Consider the following 27603-nt stretch of genomic DNA (forward strand, 5'->3'; position numbering starts at 1 on the left):
CCCTATTACCCCTGAGACATACCCGGTACCGACTGATAGCCTTCATAAGCTTGAATAGAGTTGAGTGAAAAACTGAGATTCTATCCAAATAGTTTGAAATTTGAATGATATAGTTTGGACCGTGGACCATGTATACTCTGTCTGAAATGATTACCTTTCACTTCCTGTCGAAGAAAATAGTGTTTTGATTAAAGACAGAACGCTTTACTTTAATGTTCCCTAGGTCATGCTGATTGAGATATTGAGAGAACTTCAGCTCTAAAGCCTTGTACACCTTTAGGCAATTTTTTGCAGGTTTTATTTTTTTTTTTTTGCATTGTTTAAATGTCCTTTCTCTGCGCTTTTTAAAGTGCTTTTGCAGAGGGATTTTTTTTTCACTTCCTGATGTAAGTCAGGAAGTGAACTCTTTCACCTGGAAATGGATAAATACAATGTATTTATTCATAGAAGCGCTCTGGAAATCGTTATACAAAGCGCTTTTTCAAGTGCTTTGCGATTTCCCTACACCTTCCATTATAGGCAAATCGCTCCAAAAAATGGTACAGGCAGTGCTTTTTGGAGTGGATCGCAAGCGAACCGCTCATATGTGAACACTCTCATAGGGAATCATTGCACAAGCGCTAGGCCTGCGCTTAAGAAACCTGAAAACGCTCTAGATGTGAAGAAGCCCTTAGGTTACTGTTCAGGGCACAATCCCTTGGGTGACAGTTTGTGGCTGAGGCTGTATAGACATGTTGCTAGCCCACAGGGTAGCGACGGGTTCTGTCAGTATGGTGGTGGGGGGGGGGGGGATAATGTGCGGCGGAGTGAGGGAGAGAATGGTTGTTTGGGCAAGATGTGGTGTCAATGACTGCTTCTCTTTACTTTGTGTCTCCCCACTATCTTGCACCATTGCATCATTCTCATTAAGCAGCGCAGCTTGCAGTTCCACATATCACACCAGGAAATGGTTCATTCTGATCTTTACAAACGTTGAGACAAACACAAAATGAAAATGTTATTAGCCGATTCAAACACGCCATGGTGAAATCTAAGTAGAAAGAATGAGCTTTAGTAGGGATTTCTTAGGCCCCATTCACACTTGCGTTTTGGAAAATAAACGGACCGGATCCTGATCGGATCCTGACCTGATCCTAATCAGAACCGTACGGTTCTGATCTGGATCCGGTCCGTTTGTATCAGGCATGCATCAGGCTGCCATCCGGATCCGTGTGCAAAAAATAGCGACATTTGAAAAAAAAATGTTGGGGTCAGCAGAAGGTGCACCTGGTGCACGTGTAGAATCAGGTTCCTCCGCTGTAGGCCTCACCTCCACCTCTGACATTCTGCCAAACAGCTCCAGCACGTCTGTCACTGCTGCTCCACTCCAGACATGCTTGGCCCATGTGTCCCCATCCGAAATGGCCGCTTGCATACGCATAGGAAGTGGGGTAGAACGTCAGGTTTTTGTAGGCAGTGTGTTCTGTGCCTTCCGTTCCCCATTGGTTTCTGTGTTCCTGATGGTGCTGTCAGGCTCAGGTCCGGCTCCGGTCCGGGTGCGTGGGCCGGAGATCCGGACCCAAAAAATAGCGCATGTTGGAAAAGAGTCCGGAGTCCGGATCCGATCCGGCTCCATACTGTACGGAACGAACGAATGTGAACGTCCGCATAGACTTTACATTGCTATGTACAGTATGCGGTCCGGATCAGATCCGGAAAATCCGGATAGCGAACGCTAATGTGAATCGGGCCTTAGTGTGAACTGCGGAAGTGCTTGATGACATCATGATATAATGATTTGATCAGTCAGGAAAGCGAAAATCCATTTTATTTAGGCTGCTTACACACAGGGACGTTACAGGTGCACGTTAGTGCGCCTGTAACGCTCCCCCAACGCACAGCAATGTAACACAAGTGGGCTGTTCACACAGCCCACGTTGCGTTACATGTAACGCTGCACGTTCTTAAGAAATTGCAGCATGCTACGGCGTTAGAGCGGCTTAAGCCGTGTTAGACTGTCTGCACATGCGCAGTCATGTTGGGGAGGAGCGGAGAGCGGCCAGGCACATGGCTAATTAATATTCACTGCACGTTGTGACGTGCAGTGTTTACTTCCTGGAGCGGCCGCTCTGTGCGGTGATTGGCCGGCGGGACCACGTGATGCCGCATGCGCACAAGAGTACGCATCACGGCATCACGGACGCCAGAGTGAGCTGCACAACGCGGCTCACTCTGACGTCCACGTAGAAGAGCACCAGGCGTCGCGTTAGGTGCACGTTATGCGACCTTAACGTGGCACCTAACGCAACGTCTTAGTGTCCAAGTAGCCTTAATGTTTATAGCATTTGACATCTTCCACAATGCTTTGTACAATATACAGTCTTGTACAGAAAATAAGGCTTTTTAGCTTTTCACACACAAAAAAAAAATATTTTTGCAAAGTTACACATCCTCTGCTCCAGGAAGCGCAGGACATTTATTTCAGACGTCGTTTTACGCGGTGACTACTTCTGGCGTAACTTGTATTTGAATACTATTTGCTTTGCTTTCCATTTTTCAAAATCCAGTCTTTCTACCTCCTGCCCTTTCTACATTGCTTAAAATTCACTGGGTGGCTGAGACTAAATGCTGTTCAAACACATGAAATACTGTATGTACCCATACTCCAATATGCAAATAAAATGTCATTCAAATGCAGGTGAAATGCAAACAATTTATACATACCCAAAAGTAAGAACTATAGTTACCGTACTTGTCACAATTGATTCATATAACTAGGCATGTGCTGAAAGTGTCTCATCTATGTTATGTACACATACTAGATTTGACACATCCTCTATAACAAAACCTCTTTGTCTCTGCGTCCCATGTCCGTGTGTGTGTCCATGCGTGCTACTGCACATGTGCCGCAGGGACAGCTGTTGGACGGGAGCAGGACAGGCAGGGGGCCGGGCGGGTGTGCGGCGTGCGCGCATCGGTAGCGTGCGTAGCGGGCGCATGCGCGGTGACTGTGCGTCGGTGGCGGCGGTCCCGGGAGGAGAGGGAAGGGGAGGGGATTTAAACACAGACCTAGAGCCCATTTTTAAACGGGCTTAGGTCTACTAGTTTAAAATAAGAGCTAGTTCACAGTGCTTAGTTGCATTGCAGAATAATTCTGCATGTAAACTAACTGCCCATACAATTCTATGGGCCTGTTCACTACTCACTGCGTTGTAACGTATTGCATTATGCTCATTTGCTGCATGCAGACTTTGTATGAAAGTCTATGTCCAGTTTCATTGCAGTTCACACTCTCAATAACGCGTGTTTTTTTTTTTTTTTTTATGCAACTGACCACTGTGCACCTAGCCTAAAGGTGCCACACACCATACAATTGTTTAAAAATATCTTTTCAATTCAAGAGTTGCAATACATTTTTCTGACTGATTTACATTTCAAAAATCTGGCCAATGTACCACACACACATGTTCAATTTTTCCCCAAGTATGAAAAAAGTGATTAAAAATTCAGAAAAAAATGCTTGGGTCTGTATATTAAGTAATTTAAAATCTGCCACACACCATACAATTTTGATTAAAATTGATAAGAAAAATCCAACACGCCTTATCTTTTACAAAAGAAAAACGGGAAATTCAATCAGATTTCTCTAACGAATTAAAAAAAAAAAAAAAGTATATTTTAAAAAAAAATTTTTTATTTATAACAAAGCATTTTCTTCTGTCTTTCTACACAATTTTCATGTTATTTGTGTTCATAGTACAATTGCGTTTGTGTTTTTTGCTCTCCTATCTTTTTACTACAAGTGTAATAGTTCAAAAAATGCAGTAGATCAGATATTTGCGCTTGTACCTAAATTAAATCTCGCCAATGGAAACGTGTTAAAGGAGAACTGTAGTGAGAGGTATACCGAAGCTGCCATATTGATTTCCTTTTAAGCAATACTAGTTGCCTGGCAGCCCTGTTAAGCTATCTGCCTGCAGTAGAGTAAATCACACCAGAAACAAGCATGCAGTTAATCTTGTCAGATCTGACAAAAATGTCAAACACCTGATCTGCATATGCTTGTTCAGGGTCTATGGCTAAAAGGAGGATCAGTAGGATAGCCAGGCAACTGGTATTGCTTAAAAGGAAATCAATATGGCGCCCTCAATATACCTCTTACTACAGTTCTCCTTTAACAAGATTTATGTTGTGTTACTGGTGTGGTTATGTTGTTGGTGTCCTTATGTTCTGCAGATCTCACAAACTGGGGAAAACGACCCTAACATCTATTTCCAAAATAAATTGCCTTTGTGACAACTGGGGGAATTCTCAATTTGATTATCTGAAAATAGTATTGCTCCCTTTTCATTTTTTGCAAAAAAGAATGTATTTGCAATTCTTCAGTTTTAGGAAGGCTAATTTATATTTAGCATAGCATTTACTAGGGGATAGTTGACAGTGCTCAGTTGCATTGCAGAATAATTCTGCATGTCCACTCACTGCCCATACAAGTCTATGGACCTGTTCACAGTAAACTGGGTTATTTTAACTTGCTGCATGCAGGCTCTGTTCTAAAGGTTATGTCCAGTCTCCATTGGAGTTCTCACTTCTATAACACATGCGGTAGGCAACAGACTGATGTGAATACAGCCTAAGGGGATTTTAGCTTCCTTTTTAGGCCTCAATTCACTAAACTTATCTCCTGTCTTTAATAACTCTTCTAGAGTTGTTACCATGGTGATAAGACATGTAGTATTCAGGAAACATTTTACCTCAGGCAAGCCTAAAGTTAACTCTTCTGTCTTTAAATTAACTCTCCAATCCTTAAAATAACTCCAGAGTTAAAGACAGGCTGTTAATTAGCTGCATGTGAAAATAACTACAGAGGAGGTAAATTAACTACAGAGGAGGTAAATTAACTACAGGAGAGGTAACTTAAGGAATGAAGAGGTAAGATAACTCTCTCACGTGTGGAGGTAAGTTTTCTCTTGCCTTATTATCTCTAGCATGATCTTAGTGAATTGAGGCATATGTCCCTTACAAAATCCTTGGCAGACATAATTTTTGATATTTATTTATACGATAAATTATAGCAATTTAATGGACATTTTTGTTTTTACTATAATTCTGTTTTAAAGGACCCCAATTATCAAAGTTACCAATTGTTAATTCAAGCAGGTGAGAGGGCTGCTCTGTGTTCTTGTGCCAGATGAGAGAAAGTGCTTTGGCCAGATGAACAAGCCAGAAAATATTTTTGTTGTCCTTTTTACTGAAAAAAAGCAATGCCCGATTTTAGACATTGCCAGGGTTTTTTGCAAACATTTATTTAACTTGTTTGCACGGTTTCCATCTGCATAGACAAATAAAGGCATTCCAAAGACCTCCTGACAGAAAATGACAGGTAAGCATCATAACCTTCTGTAGCCTTTAGCTACATTACATACTTGGTACTTTTGACAAATCAACATACTTGGTACTTTAAGGCTACTTACACACCAAGACGTTGCGCTTTAGGGGACGTTATGGTCACATAACGTGCCCCTAACGCAACGCATGGTGGTGTTGAAGTTGGACGTCAGATTCAGCTGCGTTATGCAGCTCTCAAAGCAGCTGCTCCAGGTTAGTGATAGGAGTCCGGATCTTTTTAAGGATTCGGATCATTTGAATCGGATCTTTGAACCGAATCATTTTACTAGGGAAGCAGACTGGGTGAAATGACTAGCAGGACAGGACTTTCCCTGCACTGTACATTCTGTATGTTCCTGTTTCTTCCAGACAGACATCCACTGTGAACCGAATCTTTCATTGTGATGATCCGGATGATTCGACTCACAAAAAAGATCCGGATCAAATGAATGATTCGTTCATGATCCGGACAACACTACAGTCCTACCACGAGTCTCTGCAGTGCAGTGAATATTAATTAGCCATGTGGCTGGCTGCGGAGGAGGAGGGGAGACCTCCTCCTCCAACATTACTGAGCATGTGCAAACAGTCTAACGCTGCTTAGCCCAGTATAACGTACAGCATGCAGCACTTTGTTGAAACCTGCTGCGTTACTATGTAACGCAACGTGGGCACTGTGAACAGCACAATTGATTTTACAGTGCTGTGAGTTAGGGCTCGTTTCCACTATCGCGAATCTGCATGCGTCCAACGCATGCAGATCCGCACATGTAATACAAGTGGATGGGCCTGTTTCCACTGTAGCGTTGTTGAGGTGCGTTTTTTTCAGCGTGAAAAAAACGCACAAAAGAGCCAACGATTTCGCCTGCGTCGGGAATCCGTGCGAATCGCCGCTAATGTATTTAATAGTAAAAACGCATGCGTTTGTTACATGCGTTTTTACCCGCGATTTCGCGTGCGATTTCGCACCTTTTTCAATTTTATTTAGCCCTGGCAGTGTCATGGTTAATTTCGCATGGCACCCTGCCATGCGAAATCGCATGCGAAATCGCGGGTAAAAACGCATGTGGAAACGCATCCGCATGCGTTTTTACAAGCGTCGGAATGCGGCCGAAATCGCGTCGCAACAGTGGAAACGAGCCCTAAGGCTGCATTACTGGCTGCTGTAACGTGGGACTTTAAAGGTAACCTAAACTGAGAAGGATATGGATTTTTCCTTTTAAAATAATACCAGTTGCCTGAATCGCCTGCTGATCCTGTGTCTCTAATACTTTTAGCCACAGCCCCTGAACAAACATGCAGATCAGGTGCTCTGACTGAAGTCAGACTGGATTAGCTGCATGCTTGTTTCAGGGTGTGAATCAGCCACTATTGCAGTCACAGAGATCAGCTGGACTGCCAGGCAACTGGTATTGTTTAAAGGGAACCAGAGAGGAGTAAAAAAAAGGTTTTATACATACCTGGGGCTTCCTCCAGCCCCATACGCGCGGATCGCTCCCACGCCGCCGTCCTCTGCTGCCTGGATGACGGCGGACGCGGCCTATTCTCCACATCACACGGAGCTCCCTCTATACAAGTACGCATGAGGCTGCTTACCGCGCAGCCGCATGCGTACGGGTATGGAGGGACCCCCTGTGATGCGGACAATTGTCCGCGTCAGCCGGAAGTAACGGGCCCGGTAACGGCGGTTCCAGGAAGTGTGAGCGGCGTGGGAGCGATTCAGGCTTATGGGGCTGGAAGAAGCCCCAGGCATGTATAAAAGCTTTTTTCATTTTCCAGGCTCCATTCCTCTCTGGTTCTCTTTAACAGGAAACATCCATATCACTCTCAGTTACGGTTCCCTTTAATGTCCCACTGTGAAACCAGCCTAAAGGGGCACAATGACGAAAATTGTGATTCTGCCCTTTAGATGCATACGTTTTCAAGCAGAACTTTCTATTTCATAGTCTCCTGGAAATGGTAATTTACACTATCTTTGGAGGTCTCTCCAGAATTACTTGTGCTGAATGACTGGGCTAAAAAATGAGTGGAATGTTTTGCTTATGAAACGGGAGGCTCTGAGATCAGTTCTGGGGCTTTTTTTTTATTTTTATTTTTTTCCCCAACAAATCATTTTTATTTTTTTTAAGAAACTTCCCACAGGGCGAAACGTTTTGGGGCTTTCTAATTAGGCTGCCTGATTTATATACATATCTTTCAGGATTTCAACAGCAGTTACACTCAACAGCACACTTTCAGAGTCCTGTGTACATAAATAATTTCACTGGTAAAAACTGGCTGTGTGTATCAGAGAAGGATCGGCAGTTAGAGCAAACCAAGTGGAGAACACTTGGCTGGTTACACTGATGGAGAAAAGCTGTAACATGATGTAAATTAGACTTTAAAGGAAGATTTGAGATGGAAGACTTTGCTAGGTGGCTGGATGGTATTAATGTTAAGAGCTCTGCCTCTGACACCGGAGACCAGGGCTAGAATCTCGGCTCTGCCTGTTCAGTAAGCCAGCACCTATTCAGTAGGAGACCTTTGGCAAGTCTCCCTAACACTGCTACTGCCTATAGAGCGCACCCTAGTGGCTGCTGCTCTGGCGCTTTGAGTCCGCCAGGAGAAAAGCGCGATATAAATGTTATTTGTCTTGTCTTGTCTTGTCTAGAAAACTGATGTCTTCCCTATTATCCACATGTTAGCTGAGTAATCAGAATAAAATATCTTTTCCCCTTTGAGTATCTGTTGCCTAGCTGGAACAATCTATAAAGATTGCTTCGGGCAGCACTATTGGAACAACTATTGTACAGTCACGCTGCAGCACATTCTCCTCTGTGATGAGATGCTAGCTGTTTCACACTGTGCAAACTTCTTTTCAGTTTCTGCAGTGAACCGTAGGTATTGACTGGACTGATAGCTGCCAAGAAAGTCACTGTTGTTCCTTAACCACTTGCGTACCATTAGTCTCGGGCTCCTTAAGCCCCAGAGACTGTTGGTACCAAAAAAACTGGGCTTACCGGCGAATTGCTGCATGGACCTGCTGCTCCCGCTGGTCACACTGGCCACCCATTTCCGCATGCCCCTTCTCTGTGAGCCGGTGAGGAGCAGATTTCATTGGCTCCTGACCATGTCATCAATGAGAGCCAATGGGATTGGCTCACAGTGATCACAGGGTCAGGGGCCAATGAAATCGGCTCCTGACCGGCTCACAGAACTCTGCCGTCATAGCAACGGCAGAGCGAGGAGCCTTCAGCGAGCGAGAGATCAGTACGTCCGCAACGTGTGGCAATTGAAGTCTACGCCCTGGCAGGAATTAGCAGCCACAAACTAGTAGATTTCAGTTACCTCGGTCCGGAAGCGGTTAAAGTGGTACTTCAAGCGGATCCGAGATGAAAAACTAACTATAACAAGTAACTTGTCTATATATCTTATTTAAAGTTTAGATAGTTTACACAGCAAATCTAGCTGCAAACAGCTTTAATAGAATATGATTATTTCTTCCTGTGATACAATGACAGCACCCATGTTGTTTGTAAACATTACGCAGAGGCAGGCTTATCTGTATCTTGAGCATTTAGCCTGTGAAAAAAAACCTCTCCCCTCCTCCCTCTGCCTCTGAAATCAATGGCTAGTAACACCTCCTCCTTCTGCCCAGACTGAGCTCCCATGAGCCCTTGCTACTGCCAAGGCTCTCTGAAAACCTGTGGGCGTGGTTTATAGGGAATTAGACTATTAAAACAAAAACAAAAAAGTTAAGCTCAAGTTAAAGCTCATTTAGCATCCTTTTATCCTTTTGGCGCCTCTGTTCTGCATAAAAACAAAGAAGTATTTGGCTTGAGGAATGCCCTATAAACAATAGGAAAGGGACACAATTATGCAATGAGTAAAAGTTCACCTCAATTCAACTTTAAGTGAAAAGAAAGTTAAAGAGAGTCTGAAGCGGAATAAATCTCGCTTCAGACCTCATATATAGCAGGGGCACGTGTGCCCCTGCTAAACCGCCGCTATCCCGCGGCTTAACGGGGGTCCCTTGACCCCCAAATCCCCCTCCGTGCAGCGGGGGAGCGCTTCCTGGTTGGGCCAGGGCTAACCGCCGCAGCCCTGCCCCACGCGCGTCTGTCAGCGCGTATCTCCGCCTCTCCCCGCCCCTCTCAGTCTTCCTTCACTGAGAGGGGCGGGGGAGAGGCGGCGATGCGCGGCTGATAGACGCGAATGGAGGCAGGGCTGCAGCCGTTAGCCCTGCCTCCAGGAGCGACCAAGCCTGCGACTAAGTGTCGCAGTGGGGGTGAAGGGGGGTGAAGGGACCCCCGTTTAGCGGCGCGTATGCGGCGGTTTAGCAGGGGCACACGTGCCCCTGCTGACTATGAGCTCTGAAGCGAGATTTATTCTCGCTTCAGAGTCTCTTTAACCTCTTGAGGACCATGGTGGTAAACCCCCCTAGTGACCAGCCTAATTTTACCTTAATTGGCCACTGCAGCTTTAAGGCCAAGCTGCAGGGCCGTATACCTCTGCACACAAGTGATCCCCCCCCCCCCCTTTTTCTCCCCACCAACAGAGCTCTCTGTTGGTGAGGTCTGATCGCCCCCCCTGTGTTTATTTTTTTTTTTTTATAAATATTTGTTTGTTTGTTTTTTTTAATATTTTTTTGCCATCTTCTTTTTTTTTTTTTTTCTAAATCCCCTCCCTCCCCCCAGCCGGCCAATCACGGCGATCGGCTGTCATAGACTTCTGCCTATGAGAGCCGATCGCTCTCTTGCCCCCCATGGGGACAGCCGCGTCACACGGCTATCCCCAGTGCAGCGCTGCTGCTGATCGCAGAGCTGCACATGTAAATACACGACGGTTTCGCCGTGTAACAGTCTCCCGAGCGGCGATCGCCGCTCGGAGACTGAAGGCGGAGCTCTGCTCCGCCCACCAAGCGGGAGATGCGCGCGCAGCGTGCGCGCGATCTCCCGTAAACTGCTGCCCCAGGACTTTCCGCCAATTGGCGTTAGCTGGTCCTGGGGCTGCTGCCGCGGCCACACCTACTGGCGTGACGCGGGCGGCAAACGGTTAAGAGATAAACAATTGTATCTATCCTACTACTCCTAAAATGACTTTCAGATATCCCACAGTGTCATGTTATGTTTAAAAAAATGTAAAAAAGCGGATTTATTGTTTTCTCAGCTGATTGTAGCAGTCTGTTTCTGTGCCTCAGAGTGCTCAAATATATGAACTTTTTCTTTGCACGCATTTTTTGCTTTAAAATTCTTATTCGTATGCACATTTGATTTTTGCATACGTTTTTTTTTTTAAGAACAGCTAATGAAAGTCAATGGAAAATCGAACGCGATATGCAAATATATGCTGCAAGAATTACTTTTTTTTCCCTTGCATGCGAAAATGTGAATGCAAAAATATAAATTTTAGCAGAAGTGCAATTTTACATTGACTACGGAAAACACATGATTTTTAATAAGTGTGAACCCAGCCTTAAACAATGCAAATTGCCTGGCTGTCTTGCTGATCCCTCTGCCTCTGTTACTTTGTTGTAGACTCTGAACAAGCATGCAGATCAGATGTTTCTGACTGAAGTCTGACTGCATTAGCCACATGCTTGTTTCAGGTGTGATTCAGACACAGCCAAAGAGATCAGCAGGACTGCCAGGCAGCTGGTATTTTTTAAAAAGAAATAAATATGGCAGCCTCCATATCCCTCTCAGTTCAGATGTCCTTTCATGCTGTTCCTTGTTGAGAATTTCTCTGTACTTAACCTCAAATTCACTGATTCATGAACTAGCTGAAAACTGCCAGCTTCTGCAACTATATATGGCACAGTCTTGGATGTTCCCATATGTACCATTGTAGTAGGGGAATGCCAAAGTACTTCTTTGTACAAGCAGCTTAAAGTGAAACCTGAATTGAAAATGAAGTGATGAGATAAACTGTATTTATTGTCCTACTCCTGAATGGATTTTCATAGAATACCACAGTTTTATTTTGTACTTGAAATCTTGAAAAGTGGTTTCGGTCACAATTAACACTAAGTAAATGCAAGTTGCTGTGTGTTCAGAGTGCAACACATATGATTGCATGCCATCTGCCTTGCATTGCACTACTGCCTGAACAAGCATGTCAATCAGGTGTATCTGACAAGATTAGCTGCATGTTTGTTTCAGGTGTGTGATCTAGACACTACTAACCAGAAAGATCAGCAGGACAGCCAGGCAATGTGCATTGTTTAAAAGGAAATAAATATGGCAACATCCATTTGTCTCTCACTTGAGGTGTTCTACCCCATAGTCGAGGTGGACAAACTAATTCACCAGGTAACCGTTCCTGGCAAATAACGACCGTTAGCCATTCACTTTTACCGTAAATTAACAGGGCAGTGGAGTCGGTACAAAATCATCCGACTCCAACTACCCAGAATGGCTCCAACTCTGACTCCTCAACTCCGACTACTTAGTCCAATACTTACTAGGGCTGTGGATTTTGTACAAAAGTCATCCGACTCCTCAGATTATGAAACCACAGACTCCAACTCCACAACCCTGTAAATTAATACCCCCAGAGCCAGAATGTCATGGCTCTGGGGCTTGCTATAGTTATTATAGCAAGTCCAGGGCTGGGAATGGGATCGATGTGTGCGGCACTGTTCATCGGTTGTCGGGGCAGGGATCGACACGTGCGGTATTCTATGTCGTTTGTCAGGTGTCAGGAGGATATGGCACTGGATCATTTCTGAGGATACTGTCATGGGAGTAACAAAGGTTAGTATTTATGGTTAATAAAGAACACAGAAGGACTTTTTTGTGGTTGCGTTTTTTTTTTTTTCCTTTTACGTCAATACCCCTATACTCATTTCACCTGGGGAGGGGAGACCCTACTTAATTTTTTTTTTTTTTAGATTTACCTTTTTAATGGCCAAATCACAGGTAAATAAAAAAAAAATGACATGGGGTCCTCCTTCCAAAGCCTCTAACCCCTTATCACTCATGCAGGCTGGGATAGCCAGATTGAAGAGACAGGTGCCATGTGGGGCTCCACAGCCTGAGCTATACCAGCCCACATGGTCAATGGTATTGGAAGGGCTCTGGAAGGGCGGGGCGGCCGAGCCTCGCCCTCTCCTCCAGAGCCCATGTCCAATCCATGAACAAGGGGCTCTTCCCCCTCCACCGGTGCCCAGGATGAGGTGGGGATGTTGACGCCCACAGAGGGGGGGGGGGGGGGGGGCGGGGATTATTCATGGTGCATCTGGGAGTCCTAGGAGGTAATTTTTCATCTTCTATTTAGCATAACTTTTCAGCTCTCTGAAATTGAAACCGTACCAAACAGTAGTTGAATAAGTACTATCAAAACTATTTTAAGTATTTTCTTGCTTGCTGGTGATTTAGAAAGCATTTATTTAACAAGTTTAAGAATATTACCTAGGAGAAAACTCAGGCTACATTCACAGTGGGATGTTGCGGAGCTGTGTTATAAACTCTTATAACGCAGCTTACCGCACTGCAATGCTAATCTTATGGGACGTTCACAGTGCAACATTAGGGTCGCATTGTGAAGTGTAGCATTATGGTAACACTGCTTGCAATGCCTTACCTCTAAACGCACACGTTACCAGATACAGGAAAGCATACTTTTCATTGCCTGTATGCTTTACTGTACGTACTGTATGCAACGATAACGCAGTGTTAATGTGTGTTACCACCTGTTTTTTGCATTGCGTTGTAATGCTGCATTGTGACTTTAACGTCACATTACAACCAACATAATGCCCCACTGTGAATAAGCCCTCAGCAGAAAAAGTTCATTGCATATGGGCCAGATTGCATACTCTTGGCCACTTGAGTACTGTTTTCCCGACCGCCTAACGCCAATAGGCGTCATGTGGCTTCCCCAGGACTGCCTAACACTGAAAGGCATTAACCTCTTGAGGACTGCAGGGCTAACCCCCCCCCCCCCCCCCCCCAGTGACCAGGCCATTTTTAGTAAAATTGGCCACTGCAGCTTTAAGGCCAAGCTGCAGGGCTGCGCAACACAGCACACAAGTGATTTCCCCCCCTTTCTCCCCACCAACAGAGCTCTCTGTTGGTGAGGGTCTGATCGCTCCCCCCCCCCCATGTTTATTTTTTTTATATAAAAATATTATTGTTGCAGCGCAGCGCTGTACATAGAAATAGACGGCGTGATCTAAATAGACGGCGATCACGCCGTCTAACAGTCTCCCGAGCGGTAATAGCAGCTCGGAGACTGAAGACGGGGTGGAGCTCCGCCCCCAAGCAGGAGATGCGCGCACAACCTGCGCGCGATCTCCTGCAAAACAGAGCCCCAGGACTTTACGTCAATCGGCGTTAGGCGGTCCTGGGGCTGCAGCCGCGGCCACGCCTATCGGCTTGACGCGGTCGGAAAGTGGTTGAAGGGACTCCGAGCAGTGCAGTAAAGTGGAAAGATGCATACCATTTTGAAGCTCTCTTTCTCCTCTTTCCATTGATATATAAACCACCACCTATTTTCGCAATCGAATTTGCGACCGCCATCATGGATTCCTTATTCAGCATTGTATTATGCAGGACGACACTTTCCCCAGTGTCGGCAGCTCCATTCAGCGCAGTGCAATGAAATACAAGGAACCCAGGGGGATATAATTACAAACATCATGCTGGTAGGTGTGAGGATATAATAAATTACTTGTGGGTATGCTTAAAGGCATACCCACAGGCACTGCTTGGAGTCCCTTTAAGTCCTGGGGCGGGGTTTTACAGGGGCGCGCGGCGTGCAAAATGCCATCTATTTACATTGTACAGCACTGCGATCTACTGCAGCACTGTAGTAGGGACAGCCGTGTCAGGCTTCGATCGCGATCCCCTCTCATAGGCTGATGACTGAGAGAGGATCGCCCTCATTGGCTGGCAAGAAGGAGTGAGGGGAGAAAAAGAAATGAATAAAAAAACATCATTGAATTTTTTTTTAATAAAATTAGTAAAAAACAAAAAACAGCAGAAGCAATCAGAACCCACCGACAGAAAACTGCTGGTGGGCAGAAAAGGGGGGGGGGGGGGGGGGTCATGTGTGTGCTAAGTTTAATGGCTCTGCAGCACACAGTTTAAAGGATTCCCGAAGTGACATGTGACATGAGATAGACATGTGTATGTACAGTGCCTAGTACACAAGTAATTATGCTGTGTTCCTTTTTCTCTTTATCTGCCTGAAAGAGTTAAATATCAGGTATGCAAGTGGCTGACTCAGTCCTGACTCAGACAGGAAGTGACTACAGTGTGACCCTCCCTGATAAGAAATTAAAACTATAGAACACTTTCCTAGCAGGAAATGGCTTCTGTGAGCAAGAAAGAGGTAAAAAAGGGGAATTTCTTATCAGAGAGGGTCACACTGTAGTCACTTCCTGTTTGAGTCAGGACTGAGTCAGCCACTTGCATAAATGATATTTAACTCTTTCAGTCAGAGAAAGAAAAAAAGGAACACAGCATAGTTATTTATGTGCTAGGCACTGTACATACACGTGTCTATCTCATCATGTCACATGTCAGTTCGGGTATCCTTTAAGCTGCAGTGCACTAAATTGTAAAAAAAATAGCCTGGTCACTAGGGGGATGTAAGCCTATGGTCCTGAACTGGTTAAAATTAAAGGCACTCTATCAAGCCAAGTGTTCTAAAATGACAATTTACAATGTCTAAGTAAATGTGTAAACATTTTCCTACTTTTCATGTTAAATATCAGAGGCAAAAGCCTTAATATATTGTGTGTAGATTTTAGCTACGTTTGGAATGTCATTTGCAAAGTTATGAATCATTGCAGTCTGACATGAAAACAAAAGCCTGTCAGGGATTAGGTTTCACGCACAAAATTACAAATGTTTATGCTGCACAAAGGATACATTTCATCTGCTCTCTGTGAGAGAAAGCTCTGTCTGAGCTCTCTGCACACACAGGGTTAAAGCAGCACTTCCCAAACATTTCCTATCTCAAGTGAAAAACAACACGTTAATCGGGTAGTGTTCGTCACTTAAGGCACGTACACACGCCATACTGTAGCTAACGATGGGTCCGTCAGACCCTCCCGCCGGGCAGGCGTTCTGCCGACAGTAGGACGTGTGTACACGCTGTCAGCAGACTGATAACACAGTTTCTGACAGAACTCTTAAAAACTCTTTAGCTGGTGTTTTGGTAAACCTTCTGTGTTTCGCTCTTTGGTCTTTACCGAGCTAAGTCCTACAGCAGGCAGCTCTAAAGCATGCTGCATTTTACTGCAGGATCTATTCATTCCAAAATACCAGTGTCAATGTGTGCTAACGCTATGTTAACAGATGTATGGGTATATAATCTAAATGAAGCAGCACTTAATGGCAGCGATCTGAAAGATATGTGCAGAGCAGCACAGTTTTATGTTTCCATATTGTGCAGAGCTGTTAATGTTTTATTTAGTCCTTTGCTGCCATTAATTGCTGGATTGAAGTATGCCATGTACCTGCTGCTCTTTGCTTCTCATCCAACCCCACGAAAGTAATTAAGAGGAGCTAAACATTCTGGCTTAAAGTGACTCATGTTTTCTTAGTATGCTTCAACAACTGCAGAGTAATGCAATAGGCATGACTTATGAGTCATATACTTCTTTTTCCCCCCCTGAGAATAACTATTGGTTTCTCTTTCAGGCATTTGCACAGTTTGATACAGAAGGTGATGAGGTGGTGGACTTGGAGAGTGTGTTGGAAGCCATAAAGGCCTCCAGTGGTGCCAATCTTCAAGGAGAACTGAGTCATGTAATCAGACAGCTTCAGGCCTGTTCTCTCACACCAGGTAACCTGGATATGTCCAATTATAACATTTCCAATAAATCTTTTTTAAGACTAATAACATAATTACTGTAATAATTATTTAACCACTTAAGTACCAGCGGTCTCTGCCCCTTTAAGGGCCAGAGACCGCTGGTACAAGAACGACGGAATTCCGATGAATCGCTGCGCATACCCGCCGCAACCACCATAATCGCCGCACGCCGGGATCTTCAGGACATAGACTCTGCCGTCTCTATGATGACAGTCACGTGAGCCGATCAGGAGCCGCTTTCATTGGCTCCTGACCGTGTTTATCAATGTAAGCTAATGGGAGCTGCTTACTTCCATAGACATGGCCAGGAGCCAATGAAATCGGCTCCTGACCGGCTCACATGGCTTTGCCGTCATAGAGACAGGCAGAGCCTGTGAGCTGCAGCGAGAAACGTCGGGTTTGAGCGGCGCGATCGGCAGGGAGCGACGGAAATGGCGAATGCGCGCTGCAGATGGTGATTGAAATCTACGTTCTGACAGCCAGGAGCCCACCAAAACATGGCGTAGATTTCAATCACCTTGGTCCGAAAGTAGTTAAAGTGAACCTCCGGACTAAAAATCGACTCAGCAGCACTGAAAAGGCTTGGTGTTTCTTTAACAGTTTCACAGCATCAGAACTTTGTTTCTCTTATACAAGCCTCATTTTTAGCTGCACAGAAGAAAACTGCCCGGGCTTTTTCCCCCTGATGCTGTGCAAAGCATGATGGAATTTCTGATGTTGTTATTCTCGTTCTGCTGTTTTGCAAATTTTTTTTTTTTTTTACATTTTGAATTTGACATTTGAAGCCTAGTGTGTGCAGCTGGGAGGGGTAATCAGGACACAGGACAGTTGGAACTGTGTCTCCTGCTCCTTGTCACCTCCTTTCAACCAAAAAGATGGCTGCCCCCATGACAAAGATGGCAGCCTCCATGAATCACAAACATTTGCCTGTTCTTTTAAAACATGGTGGGTAAGAGATTATATTACCTATCTATTCTAATTAACATAACTAATGTAACTTGATGACAGTATGTTTGTTTAGGCTGAAGTTCCCCTTTAAGTCAAATGTGCATGAATTGTATATTAGAACATTTTTGTAAATGACACTTTTTAAAAGAACTAAATCCAAGAGAGAGATTCAGAGAGTAGTCCAGCATCTAGCAAACGCCCACACTGTTTAATTAAAGTCTTCTCTTTTTAAAAGTTTTGTAGCTGTTGTCCCTTAAATGTGTTTGGAGAGCATAGCTTTTGGGTTTGTATGCTGAGGAAGACCACTTCCTGCCCTGCTATCATGATTCGCTAGCATGATAAGATAATGCGTACCTCACATTATTTTCCCTTGATCCACTGCCATTGTGGCTCCCACGGTTCTATTCCACTTCACATTTGATTTTTGTATTGTATGCAATGCTGACTAAAGCTGGATCCAGACTTGTCTATTAGTTTTCTGTGTCACTTTTGTTGCATGAGTTGTCTGACAGTGTTGCATTGCTGTCAATTGTTTTTCTGCATGTAAAAAAACGCATTCAAGTGTGAACTAGCCCAATAATTAAGGGCTCTTTCACACTAAAAATCGTAAAACGCAAACGCATTTCGCCTTTTTCTATTTTCAGTATGTTGGCCTTAGTTGAAATACAGGTAAAACGCAGCTGTATGAATGCGCTGTATGAATGCATTCCAACGATTCCAATTGTAACGTTACTGTACTTGTGTTAAGAAAATCACAAGGCTTTTAAAAAACAAAACGAAAAGCAGACGTTGTGAAAGGGCCCTAACATTAGTTCTGTGCAGAAAACGCCCACAGAAAAAGTGACGAGAGTGAACCTAGCCTTTAATCCTTTAGCTCATGTAAATGTAATCGTAAATGTGTGATGCATTAAATGGTACCTGAAGTGAATTTTTTAAAAAGATAAAGCACACCTGAAGTGAGAGGATTTTCATTGGTCAGTTAAGAGGACCAATGAACATCCTGCTCAGTAAGGAGTCTCATTGGCTGGTGATCTAAACTGGCAAGAAGCGGCATGTGCTCCCTGTGGACAGCAGCGGGTTCCTGGTTTTCAACATAAGCCTTCCCAGGACCTATCCAGCCCCACCTCCTCCTTGGCACCAGAGGTGAGGGAGGAGCACATTGTCCATAGTATGAGCAAGGGTTTTGTTGGAGAGAGGGAAGCTTTGTCAACACTCTTTTTCACAGATTCCCCCCCCCCCAAATCATGTACCATGGGGGCTGGTCAGTATGGCATAGCCCCATGCAGGTTAAATACTTTGCCATCCTGGCTTTACCAGCCTACATGTGTAAGAAGGGCCAAAATAAAGTTTAAAAGGAAAGTGGGGGATGTTTTTTGTTTTGTTTTTTTAATTTACGGTATAAAGGTGGCCTCTAATGGTCCAATTTCTAGCTAAAAATCGTTCGAGCGATCAGAAATTCTGATTGGATTGGTTGTGAATAATCTTCATTGATGGGCACAATCGATTACGAACGATTATAAAAATAATCGTCTGATAGGATTTTAGTCAAACCAAAATTTGGATTTTCTTGTTGGTTGGGATACATAGGAAACAAAGATTGGTTTGTTGATGGTGTAGGGAACGATTTCACTTCTGAGCAGAATTTCTGATCGCTCAAATTATTTTTTGCTAGAAATTGGACAGTTAGTGGCGATGGATAGTGAAGCAGCTGTGCAGTAGTGCTAAAGGACAGCACCACAGCACAAAACCTGGCTCCCCATCGCCTGGCATAGAGGAGCTTTGCTCAGGCGATTACGGTACCTATTATTTGCCTGAGTAATGCTCTTTGCACTTGGACATTGCTCAGGTGAAGCCAGCAATTGAATTTGCTGGTACATCCTGAGCAATGTCAGGTAAAAAGCTTGCACACTGTGAGCCTCACCTTATATTGCATATGCCCTGTATGTCTTGCCTCATTATACCTAGGTTCTTTGTGTCCCTCATATTAGATCTTTCTCCAGATTTATTTTTCATTACCTCATAATACCTTATTCTTTTTGGACTCCTACCCCATATCATTTCCTTCCCTTCTGCACATCACACAATGGATTTCATTCCTCCTAGTATTTCTTGCCTCATAACCCAGAGACTGACAAAAAAAAACCATGCTGAGAGCTGTAATCCTGAGCCGGGTAAGCCACCGAGGAGTGTGTACGGAACCTGAAGGGTAGTGGGCATTTGTAACTCCTCTCCCCGGGATCTGAATGCTTGCTACTAGACTTTTTCCGGTGTTGTGTCTGATTACGCTGCCTTTGGATTTGCACTGCCCCGCATGCGCAGTAGGAGACTGTGCAGCCACAGTTCCTATTGAATTATGCTGCTGATGGTAAAATACTAAATATCTCTGCTTCTTCACATCCTACACTCTCCAAATTTTCAGGGTAGGGAGGGGAACCCCCGAATTACCTCTATGCCAAATTGCAGCCCCCGAGACCCACTGGTTCCCGAGATAAGTTTCTCTAATCTATCTCCTTAACCAGCGGGGCTCGGGGGCTGCAATTTGGCATAGAGGTCGTTCGGGGGATCCTCTTCCTACTCTGAAAATTTGGCGAGTGTATGATGTGTGGAAGCGGAGATATTTAGTATTTTACCATCAGCAGCATAATTAACTTCACACTGAGCATGCGTGCTACTCAGTGTGAAAGGGAGCTTCCGGGCAGCGCAATCAGACATTACACCGGCCCTCGATCCCTCGGGTGAGGTCACCATTTGTCACATGATGACAGATGGCAATCTCGCCTTAGGGGTAGATCACCACCCGGAGGACAGGAAAGAGAATTGCAGTGCTGGATCCTGGGCAGGTGAGTCTGTGCAGGGCTGCTGCAGATCTATCTGAGGTATGATTATTTTCCTGCTATTGGGGTCTAAAGGCTCATAAAAATTGTACCCATTTTAGACCCTAACATTCAGAAAGAATCATACCACCAGGGAGGTTAAACTTTATTCTTCTGTACCTTGTGCTTCATTATACCAAATACTACTGTGACTGGTGCGGTCACATGCCTCAGAACACCCACGTCTGCTCTGTGTCACATGCTTTATTATACATCAGTATGCCTTGTGCTTCATATGCTTCATTCATTTTGTTAGGCGTGATCTCACCAACCTATACAGTGCACAGACCAGAACAGATATACTAGTGTTAACACAACAACCATTTTTACAAAACATAAAGTTGTAAAATCGTTCACTATTGGATCACAAAATGGTAGGTACTCAGTTAACTATTAGAAACCGAGTGGAGATGTTTCCAATAGTGCGCTGCGTTTGTGACGCAATTTTTTTTTTCCAATTGCTATAGTTATGCATGCTGCATTTTTCATTTGCTTAAGCTGCTATACAAAGCATAGCAGCACCGGAATATTGCCTTGCGTTCTCACCGCTATGCAGTTGTTTTTCCGAGATTCAACAATTTCCCGCCAGTCTTTATTTATTTAATTTTATTTTTTCCTTTCGCAATGTAATGGCCGGAACCGATGCCAAATGCTTTTCTGCTCAGTAGAAAAGTGTTTAGCATCTGCTAAATGAGACGCCCGTGTGAACAGGCCCTTAATTGGCTGCTTTGTTTCACGTTTTTATTTTTTTTCCATCATCCTTCTATGATTTTCAAAACAAACATTAGGACAATTTCCATCTCCATTACTGACCCTGCAAAACTTGAGCAGGATTAGGTGATGTATCTGTTTTTTTTTTACAGCAGAAGGTTGTAGCCCCTAACTGTGCTATGTCACAAGACATAGTGGATTGCTGAAACGTTAAGGTGCATACACAATTTCTGTCGCCTGCTGAGATTGGGGACTCTGCCCCTTGAGGAACAGTTTGAGGCTAAGCTCTGTACAGAAATGTTGCTAACCTAGAGGCAAGCAAACGCATTCTGTTGCTGTGGAAGGACAAGGGCACAGTGTGAGACGGGTAAGGAGAACAGTGGCTTTGGCCAGCATAATTGGTTGTGTATAGTTCATTTTTTGCCAAAAATATTTGCACTAGTGCTGCAGCTGGGTTAATGGTTTATTTTGTGAAGTATAAGAGTAAGGGCAGATTTCAATAAAATTTGTGTAGCATATTTTGTAAGCCTTGCTTAGACTTTAATCTCCTTCTTCCTTTTAAGCACATACTCCTAACATGCACAGGACATAAACTGAACTAAAGCCTCAATATTTGTCTGTGACTAGATGTATTTGCTTTAGCTGGGCTGTCATGGCATTTTACCCAACCTAACTGATGGTGTGGTCTGAGCAGGTTGTTTGCGTATTGGACTGTATCTAGGTTCTTTGTGTGTGGATTTTGTTGCTAGTGCCAAACTGCTTTGTCATACTAGTAAGTTCCTTAATTTCTTCTGTTAACAACTCCCTGTTCTCAAACGGATTGTAAATGCAAGGATGCAGCCACATGAGTTAATTCCTGAATGAGTAATACATTTTGAGTACATATCAGTTTCTCTGCCCCATTCCTATATCATCTGAAGGATACTCAATCATATGACTGGTGGTGATGGATCTGCAGCCATATACTGCTCTCTTTTATACAACCTACCATTACACAGCCCATCTACTGCCTAATAAAGTGTCAAAACACATATTTTGATGTTGCATATTTGGGATGAAGATCATTGTCTGCATTTGATATTCATGTATCAGGTGCACAGTGACACATGCTAACATATTAACCTAAACTCCAAATCAGTATGTCTGTAAACAGAATAATTTGAAGATGGCAATGTGAACGGTCTTTAGTGTGTTATGACTGAAGCCAGATTTATTGTGAGACTGATATAGAGGTTCTCTTTTTGCTGCACTGTAGGGCAGGCACTTTATTCTGTATGCTGCTTGTGTTTTATAGTCCTTACTTGTTCCCCTTGGCAGTGTCTGCGTATTAGTGTTTGGATATGAAATGCATGGCCCTTGGTGAAGTTAACTGGTAAGCATAGTAGTACTACATTTATATTCGCTTGTCATGTAATGGCAGCTGATAAGTGAAATTCCACCGTGATGTGGTTCAGTAGTACACAAATTATTATAAAACTTATTGATAAAAAACTACCTTTGCATTTGAATTTGCAGCCTTCTGTGCATGTCTTCACTCACCTGTAGCCTCAAATAGCATTTTTTCCAAGGGAAAAACGGTGTGTGTGTGCGTGCGTGCATGCGCTTGTACACAGGCTTGCACTTTAACAAATTGTTGCCAAATCATTAGGGCAACATTGCATGGTACTAGCATTGCACAGACATGCTGCTCGACTATAACTTAGCAGTGTGTACTGTCAGTTGAGAGAAGAAAAGTGATGATGGTGCTGTACATATACAAGCTGTGTCTGGCAGGGCGAGTAAGTATGAGCACATTTCACCTCAGCTGAACATCATCTAGCATGTGTTCAGGGTTTATGATGCAGGCTTCCCAGAAAAATGGTTTAAAAATTCCTCTCTTCCTGTATGTGTTATTAACCAGCCTGGCGTTCTATTAAGATCGCCAGGCTGGCGACCAGACGTTTTTTTTTTTTAATAAAAAAAAACTATTGCATGCAGCCAACTAAAAGTTGGCTGCATGAAAGCCCACTAGAGGGCGCTCCGAATGCGTGCTTCTGATCGCCTCCGGTGATCAGAAGTAACAAGAAAGGCCGCGATGAGCAGCCCTTCTTGTTATGCTTTCCTCGTCGAGCGGAGTGACGTCATGGACGTCAGCCGACGTCCTGACGTCAGCCGCCTCCGATCCAGCCCTTAGCGCTGGCCGGAACTTTTCGGTCCGGCTGCGCTGGGCTCGGGCGGCTGGGGGGACCCTCTTTCGCCGCTGAACGTGGCGGATCGCCGCGCTGCAGCGGCGATCAGGTAGCACACGCGGCTGGCAAAGTGCCGGCTGCGTGTGCTCCTTTTTACTTCATTAAAATCGGCCCAGCAGGGCCTGAGCGGCAGCCTCCGGCGGTACTGGACGAGCTGAGCTCGTCCATACCGCCCAGCTGGTTAACTGGCGAGTAGACTGCATGGCAACCCCAGAGGAGCTGAAGCTGCTCTAATCATAAAATTGACATGCCCCTCACTCACTTTGCTGACAGGGGGGTGAAGGCATGCATGTAGCCCTGTCTGCAGGTGACACCAAAGTAAATGTATCAAACCTTTGAGTGACTATTCAGTGCCAACTTCTGTATAACTGTGTCACTAGCCTAGAGGCTAGCAGTACACGAGATGGGTTGGGGAGGGGGCTGCTCCTGTACACACACTAGATTATTGCCCGAGGTGGTCTTTATGCATGAAATTTCCATTGTGATTTATATAGATCTAAATTGAGAGGATTGCTTTTTTATCAACAATTTCACTTGAACTAGTATGACAACATGTAATTTGAGCGACATTGTACACACTGACTACACGCTATCTGCCCAATCACTGTCCGAATCCATCCAGCAGGTGTACCAGCCTGAATACGCGATATCGGTCATGCTTTGTCGTCATGTATTGTCATTTTGGTTTCTTTTCTCATACCGGTTTTCATCCAATACAACCATATCTGTTGTTGGAAGTTTTAAACAACTTCAATCTGACATATGTACAGGCTTTAGCGCTCTACATATTTTGTTCACATTGTACTTGGCAATAGCAGATCTATTTATTTATGTACAAATGTATGCTTTATGTGTCTGAAATGAAGTATTAGTAATGTATTTTTTATTTTTTTCCCAGGATTCATTGACATAGTCTCCAAATCAAAAGACCGTCTTAACTTGCATTCCTCAAAAACTCTCCGCTTTCTACATCGAAACCGCATCCCCAGTACTGTGATCCCTTATCCTATGCTGGATTGCTGCAATAACATCTTCACTATGCGCTCTTCAGTGGTGAAGGATTACTTAGAGAAACTTATGAAAAAAGAGAAGGGTTAGTGGCATATTATATGGTCATTGTCGCATTTCACAGCTTTTATATTTTAAGTTTAGGTTGAAGCTAAGCTGGCATGGAACTGAAATTGGTATTTTGCATTCACCATTTGTCAAATAGTTTCTGCCAGTGAAGTAAGCCGATTGGTAACTGCAAACTTACAAATTGTGTACCACATGGTCACGGAAAGTATGAATGAATGTGGACTTGTGCAGGTTTTTCTTGTAAATGTCCCAATTGCTGGAAATTGTGGCATTGAACCTGTCTGAAAACCAGCCATAGTGACTCATCCTAAAATAATACTAATCTTTTTCTTGGCTATCAACAGACCATCAGATAACTTTATTGCTAAAACCAAAGCAATCCTAAAGTGGGGAGAAAAGGTTTTAAAATAAATAAAATAATCCCTATGTACTTAGGGTGTGTTTAGTGACAAGCTGCTTCATCTGTTTATTTTCATTGTATTCCCTGCTGGCAAAACGGATCAAATCTGAGTGTGATAGCAGTTACTTTGTTTTTAAACTGGATACAGTGCCAAATAATGCTTTGTCACCCCAACTTCTCCGTACAAGCTGCTGCAAAAGAAGGAAATGTTAACAAAGAGGGGCAAAGGCTGGCAAAGTATTCAAGTTAAAGGGAACCTTAACTGAGAGGGATATGGATGTTTCCTTTTAAACAATACCAGTTGCTTGTCAGTGCTGCTGATCTCCTTGGCTGCAATAGTGGGTGAATCGCACCCTTGAAACAACCATGCAGCTAATCCAGTCTAACTTCAGTCAGAGCACCTGATCTGCATGCTTGTTGAGGGGAGGTGGCTAAAAGTATTAGAGACACAGGATCAGCAGGAGAGTTAGTTAACTGGTATTATTTTAAAAAGGAAAAAGCCATATCCTTCTCAGTTTAGGTTCCCTTTAAAGAGACACTGAAGCGAGAATAAATCTCGCTTCAGTGCTTCTATTCAGCAGGGGCATGTGTGCCCCTGCTAAAACGCCGCCATCCCGCGGCTAAACGGGGGTCCCTTACCCCCCAAATCCCCCCCTGCAAAATCTATGACCAACTTGGTAGTAGATTTTGCTGCTGTTGAGGCAGGGCTAACAGCCTCAACAGCCTGCCTCTCAGCGCCGTTTATCAGCGGCGCATTGCCGCCTCTCCCCCGCCCCTCTCAGCGAAGGAAGACTGAGAGGGGCGGGGGAGAGGCGGAGATACGCGCTGACAGACGCGCGTGAGGCAGGGCTGCGGCCATTAGCCATGCCTCAATGCGGAAGTGATCCTCCGCTGCACGGAGGGGATTTGGGAGGTAAGAGACCCCCGTTTAGCCGTGGGATAGCAGCGTGTTAGCAGGGGCACACATGCCCCTGCTGAATATAAGCACTGAGGCGAGATTCAGTGTCTCTTTAAGTGGATGTGGCCAGAGCTTACATGTGGGATTACTCCATTATACAAATGAGGATAAAGGAACTGGAGGGTGCAGCTTGTGGGAACACACACCCCAGTACATGAGGATGTTTTTGTTTTAGAAACTTTCTGCCTACTTCAGGTACATTTTTAAGAGCAAATCTTGCTTAGGGATTAGTTCATGAAGAGACCACTGTTAAATAATTCTCCCATATGCACTCACTACACTATGCTTACCAGCAGAAGGGACAGAGCAAAAGAGGCCTCTCCAGTCTTATAACAGGTATTGTATTTCACCACTCCTTCTCCCCTCACCTTTAAATCTTAGGGAAAATCCTGCCCCAATTAAAGACCTCAACCTTTGCCCTTCAGATAATTGTATATGCCAGGCAACACTGTCCTGTAACTACAGTAGACTCGCTTGATACTGAACAGTGCTGCAGTTACTTATTACCTGGAGGGCAAGGAATGATATCATTTGTACATGGCTTTTTCCTGCGATTTTTTTTATAAGACAGGATTTTTTTTTATTTATTGGTAACTGGTCCATGTATGGAGTATGGACTTTTTTTTGGGCAGCACCAACTGTATTTTTTATTATTATTTTTATATTTTAACTCACCGCTACACTGCAAAGCATAAACCATCAGATAGCTGACTCTGTCTTTTATTTTTTTTTTTGTATATTTGATATTCATGTATTAGCTTATCTTTATTTTTTTTTCTCTATTTTTCAGAATGTCCGCTTGCTCTAAGTGGTAATGATGATTTGTTGAAGTATAAAACAGTAACAAAGTGTTACAGTAGCATAGAAGCCTCTTCCAACTCCTTAGACATAGACAAGATGACTAATGGAGAGACAACCTCATACTGGCAGTCAGATGGGAGTGCTCGTTCACACTGGATACGGTAATGGGCATTCCTGTAATCATTATTTGTTACAGTACATTTAGTATGTACAGTAGGTTCATTTTTCCTCTATGCACTGAAGTGCATCTGTGGCCAAGCTCAGTGGAGACATTGTTTTGATGACAATACTGCATGATGTAATTTTGCTGCATATCCCCAAACTGAGCCTTAAAGGACAACTATGGTAAGTATTTTAACATTCTGCTTTCCCTCCAGTCATTCATGTAATTACAAAATAATCGGAAAGTGTCTCTGAGTCCCCTGTGTCTGTGCGTTTCTGCTACTGCGCATGTGCAGCACGGACAGGCGTTGGGACAGGAAGAGGACGAGGCCAGGGGACCGGGCTGACGTGTGCGAAGGCGTATGCGCGCTGACATGCGGCGATCACAGGGGCGGGAGGGTAGGGGGGTTGTGAGACAGACCTAGAGCCCGTTCTATTAACGGGCTTAGGTCTACTAGTAGTAAATAAAATCCTCAAATGAAATTCCATTGTTTTCATGTGATTGTAAATCTACAGGATTTGAACATGTAATATTAACTGTTGCTAATGTAATATTATGTAATATTAACTGTTGTGATGCATGTCTGCAGCATTCTCATCTTATAGACCAGCAGATGTAGTGCAGTTGACGACACACAATACGTAAGCAGATCATGTGACTACTTTCTCTGTGAGCCAAGGTGGAAAAACATTGCTTTTGTTTGCAAATGCATCTTTGGTGATTTAAAATACCATTTGGTCTTTGAAGAGGCTGTTTTTCAGGAATATCAGCTTGTCTACATGCAAACATCACAAAATATACGGAGTGGCAGCAGTGTGTCAGAGAAACTGTAAAGGCTAAAGGGAGGCTACTGTGTGTTTTCAGTGAGCTTATATTTTGAGTTTCTATTGTAATATGCCAAAAGTATTTTTCTTTTGAATTGCTGATATTTTTAACATTTGCATTGCCTTATAACCATCAGTGCACCATGAATGTCTTGCATCCTTCTAATATAATAAATGGGAAAGTTCGGATGTTTGGATATTTGAATGTTTGTTACTCAATCACGCAAAAATGGCTGAACGGATTTGAATGAAATTTGGCACACACATAGTACATTACCTGGAATAAAGTATAGGATACTTTTTATTCCCATAACCAAAAAGGGGGCGAAAACAAATAAAAATTTCACTGGAAAATGTAAACTGCAGCCATTCTTACACTGTTAATGGCAGGGTTCTCAAACTTTGCACAGTTGGTCATTGGGTGATTGGGATTAATATTCAGAAAGG

The 27603-nt window shown here is 43.9% G+C and overlaps 1 protein-coding gene across 1 annotated transcript in view; it reads left to right on the plus strand.

Moving 5' to 3' along the window:
* Positions 1-27603, plus strand: part of ZZEF1 (zinc finger ZZ-type and EF-hand domain containing 1) — a 226841-nt gene that overhangs the window by 14233 nt on the left and 185005 nt on the right. Inside the window, exons 2-4 of the mRNA XM_068268505.1 lie at positions 15999-16143; positions 23832-24026; positions 26159-26330. Of these exons, the coding sequence (XP_068124606.1) occupies positions 15999-16143; positions 23832-24026; positions 26159-26330 (512 nt within the window). The remainder of the gene's footprint in view (positions 1-15998; positions 16144-23831; positions 24027-26158; positions 26331-27603) is intronic.

Source organism: Hyperolius riggenbachi, chromosome 2, assembly GCF_040937935.1.
Source record: "Hyperolius riggenbachi isolate aHypRig1 chromosome 2, aHypRig1.pri, whole genome shotgun sequence".
Classification (NCBI taxonomy): domain Eukaryota; kingdom Metazoa; phylum Chordata; class Amphibia; order Anura; family Hyperoliidae; genus Hyperolius; species Hyperolius riggenbachi.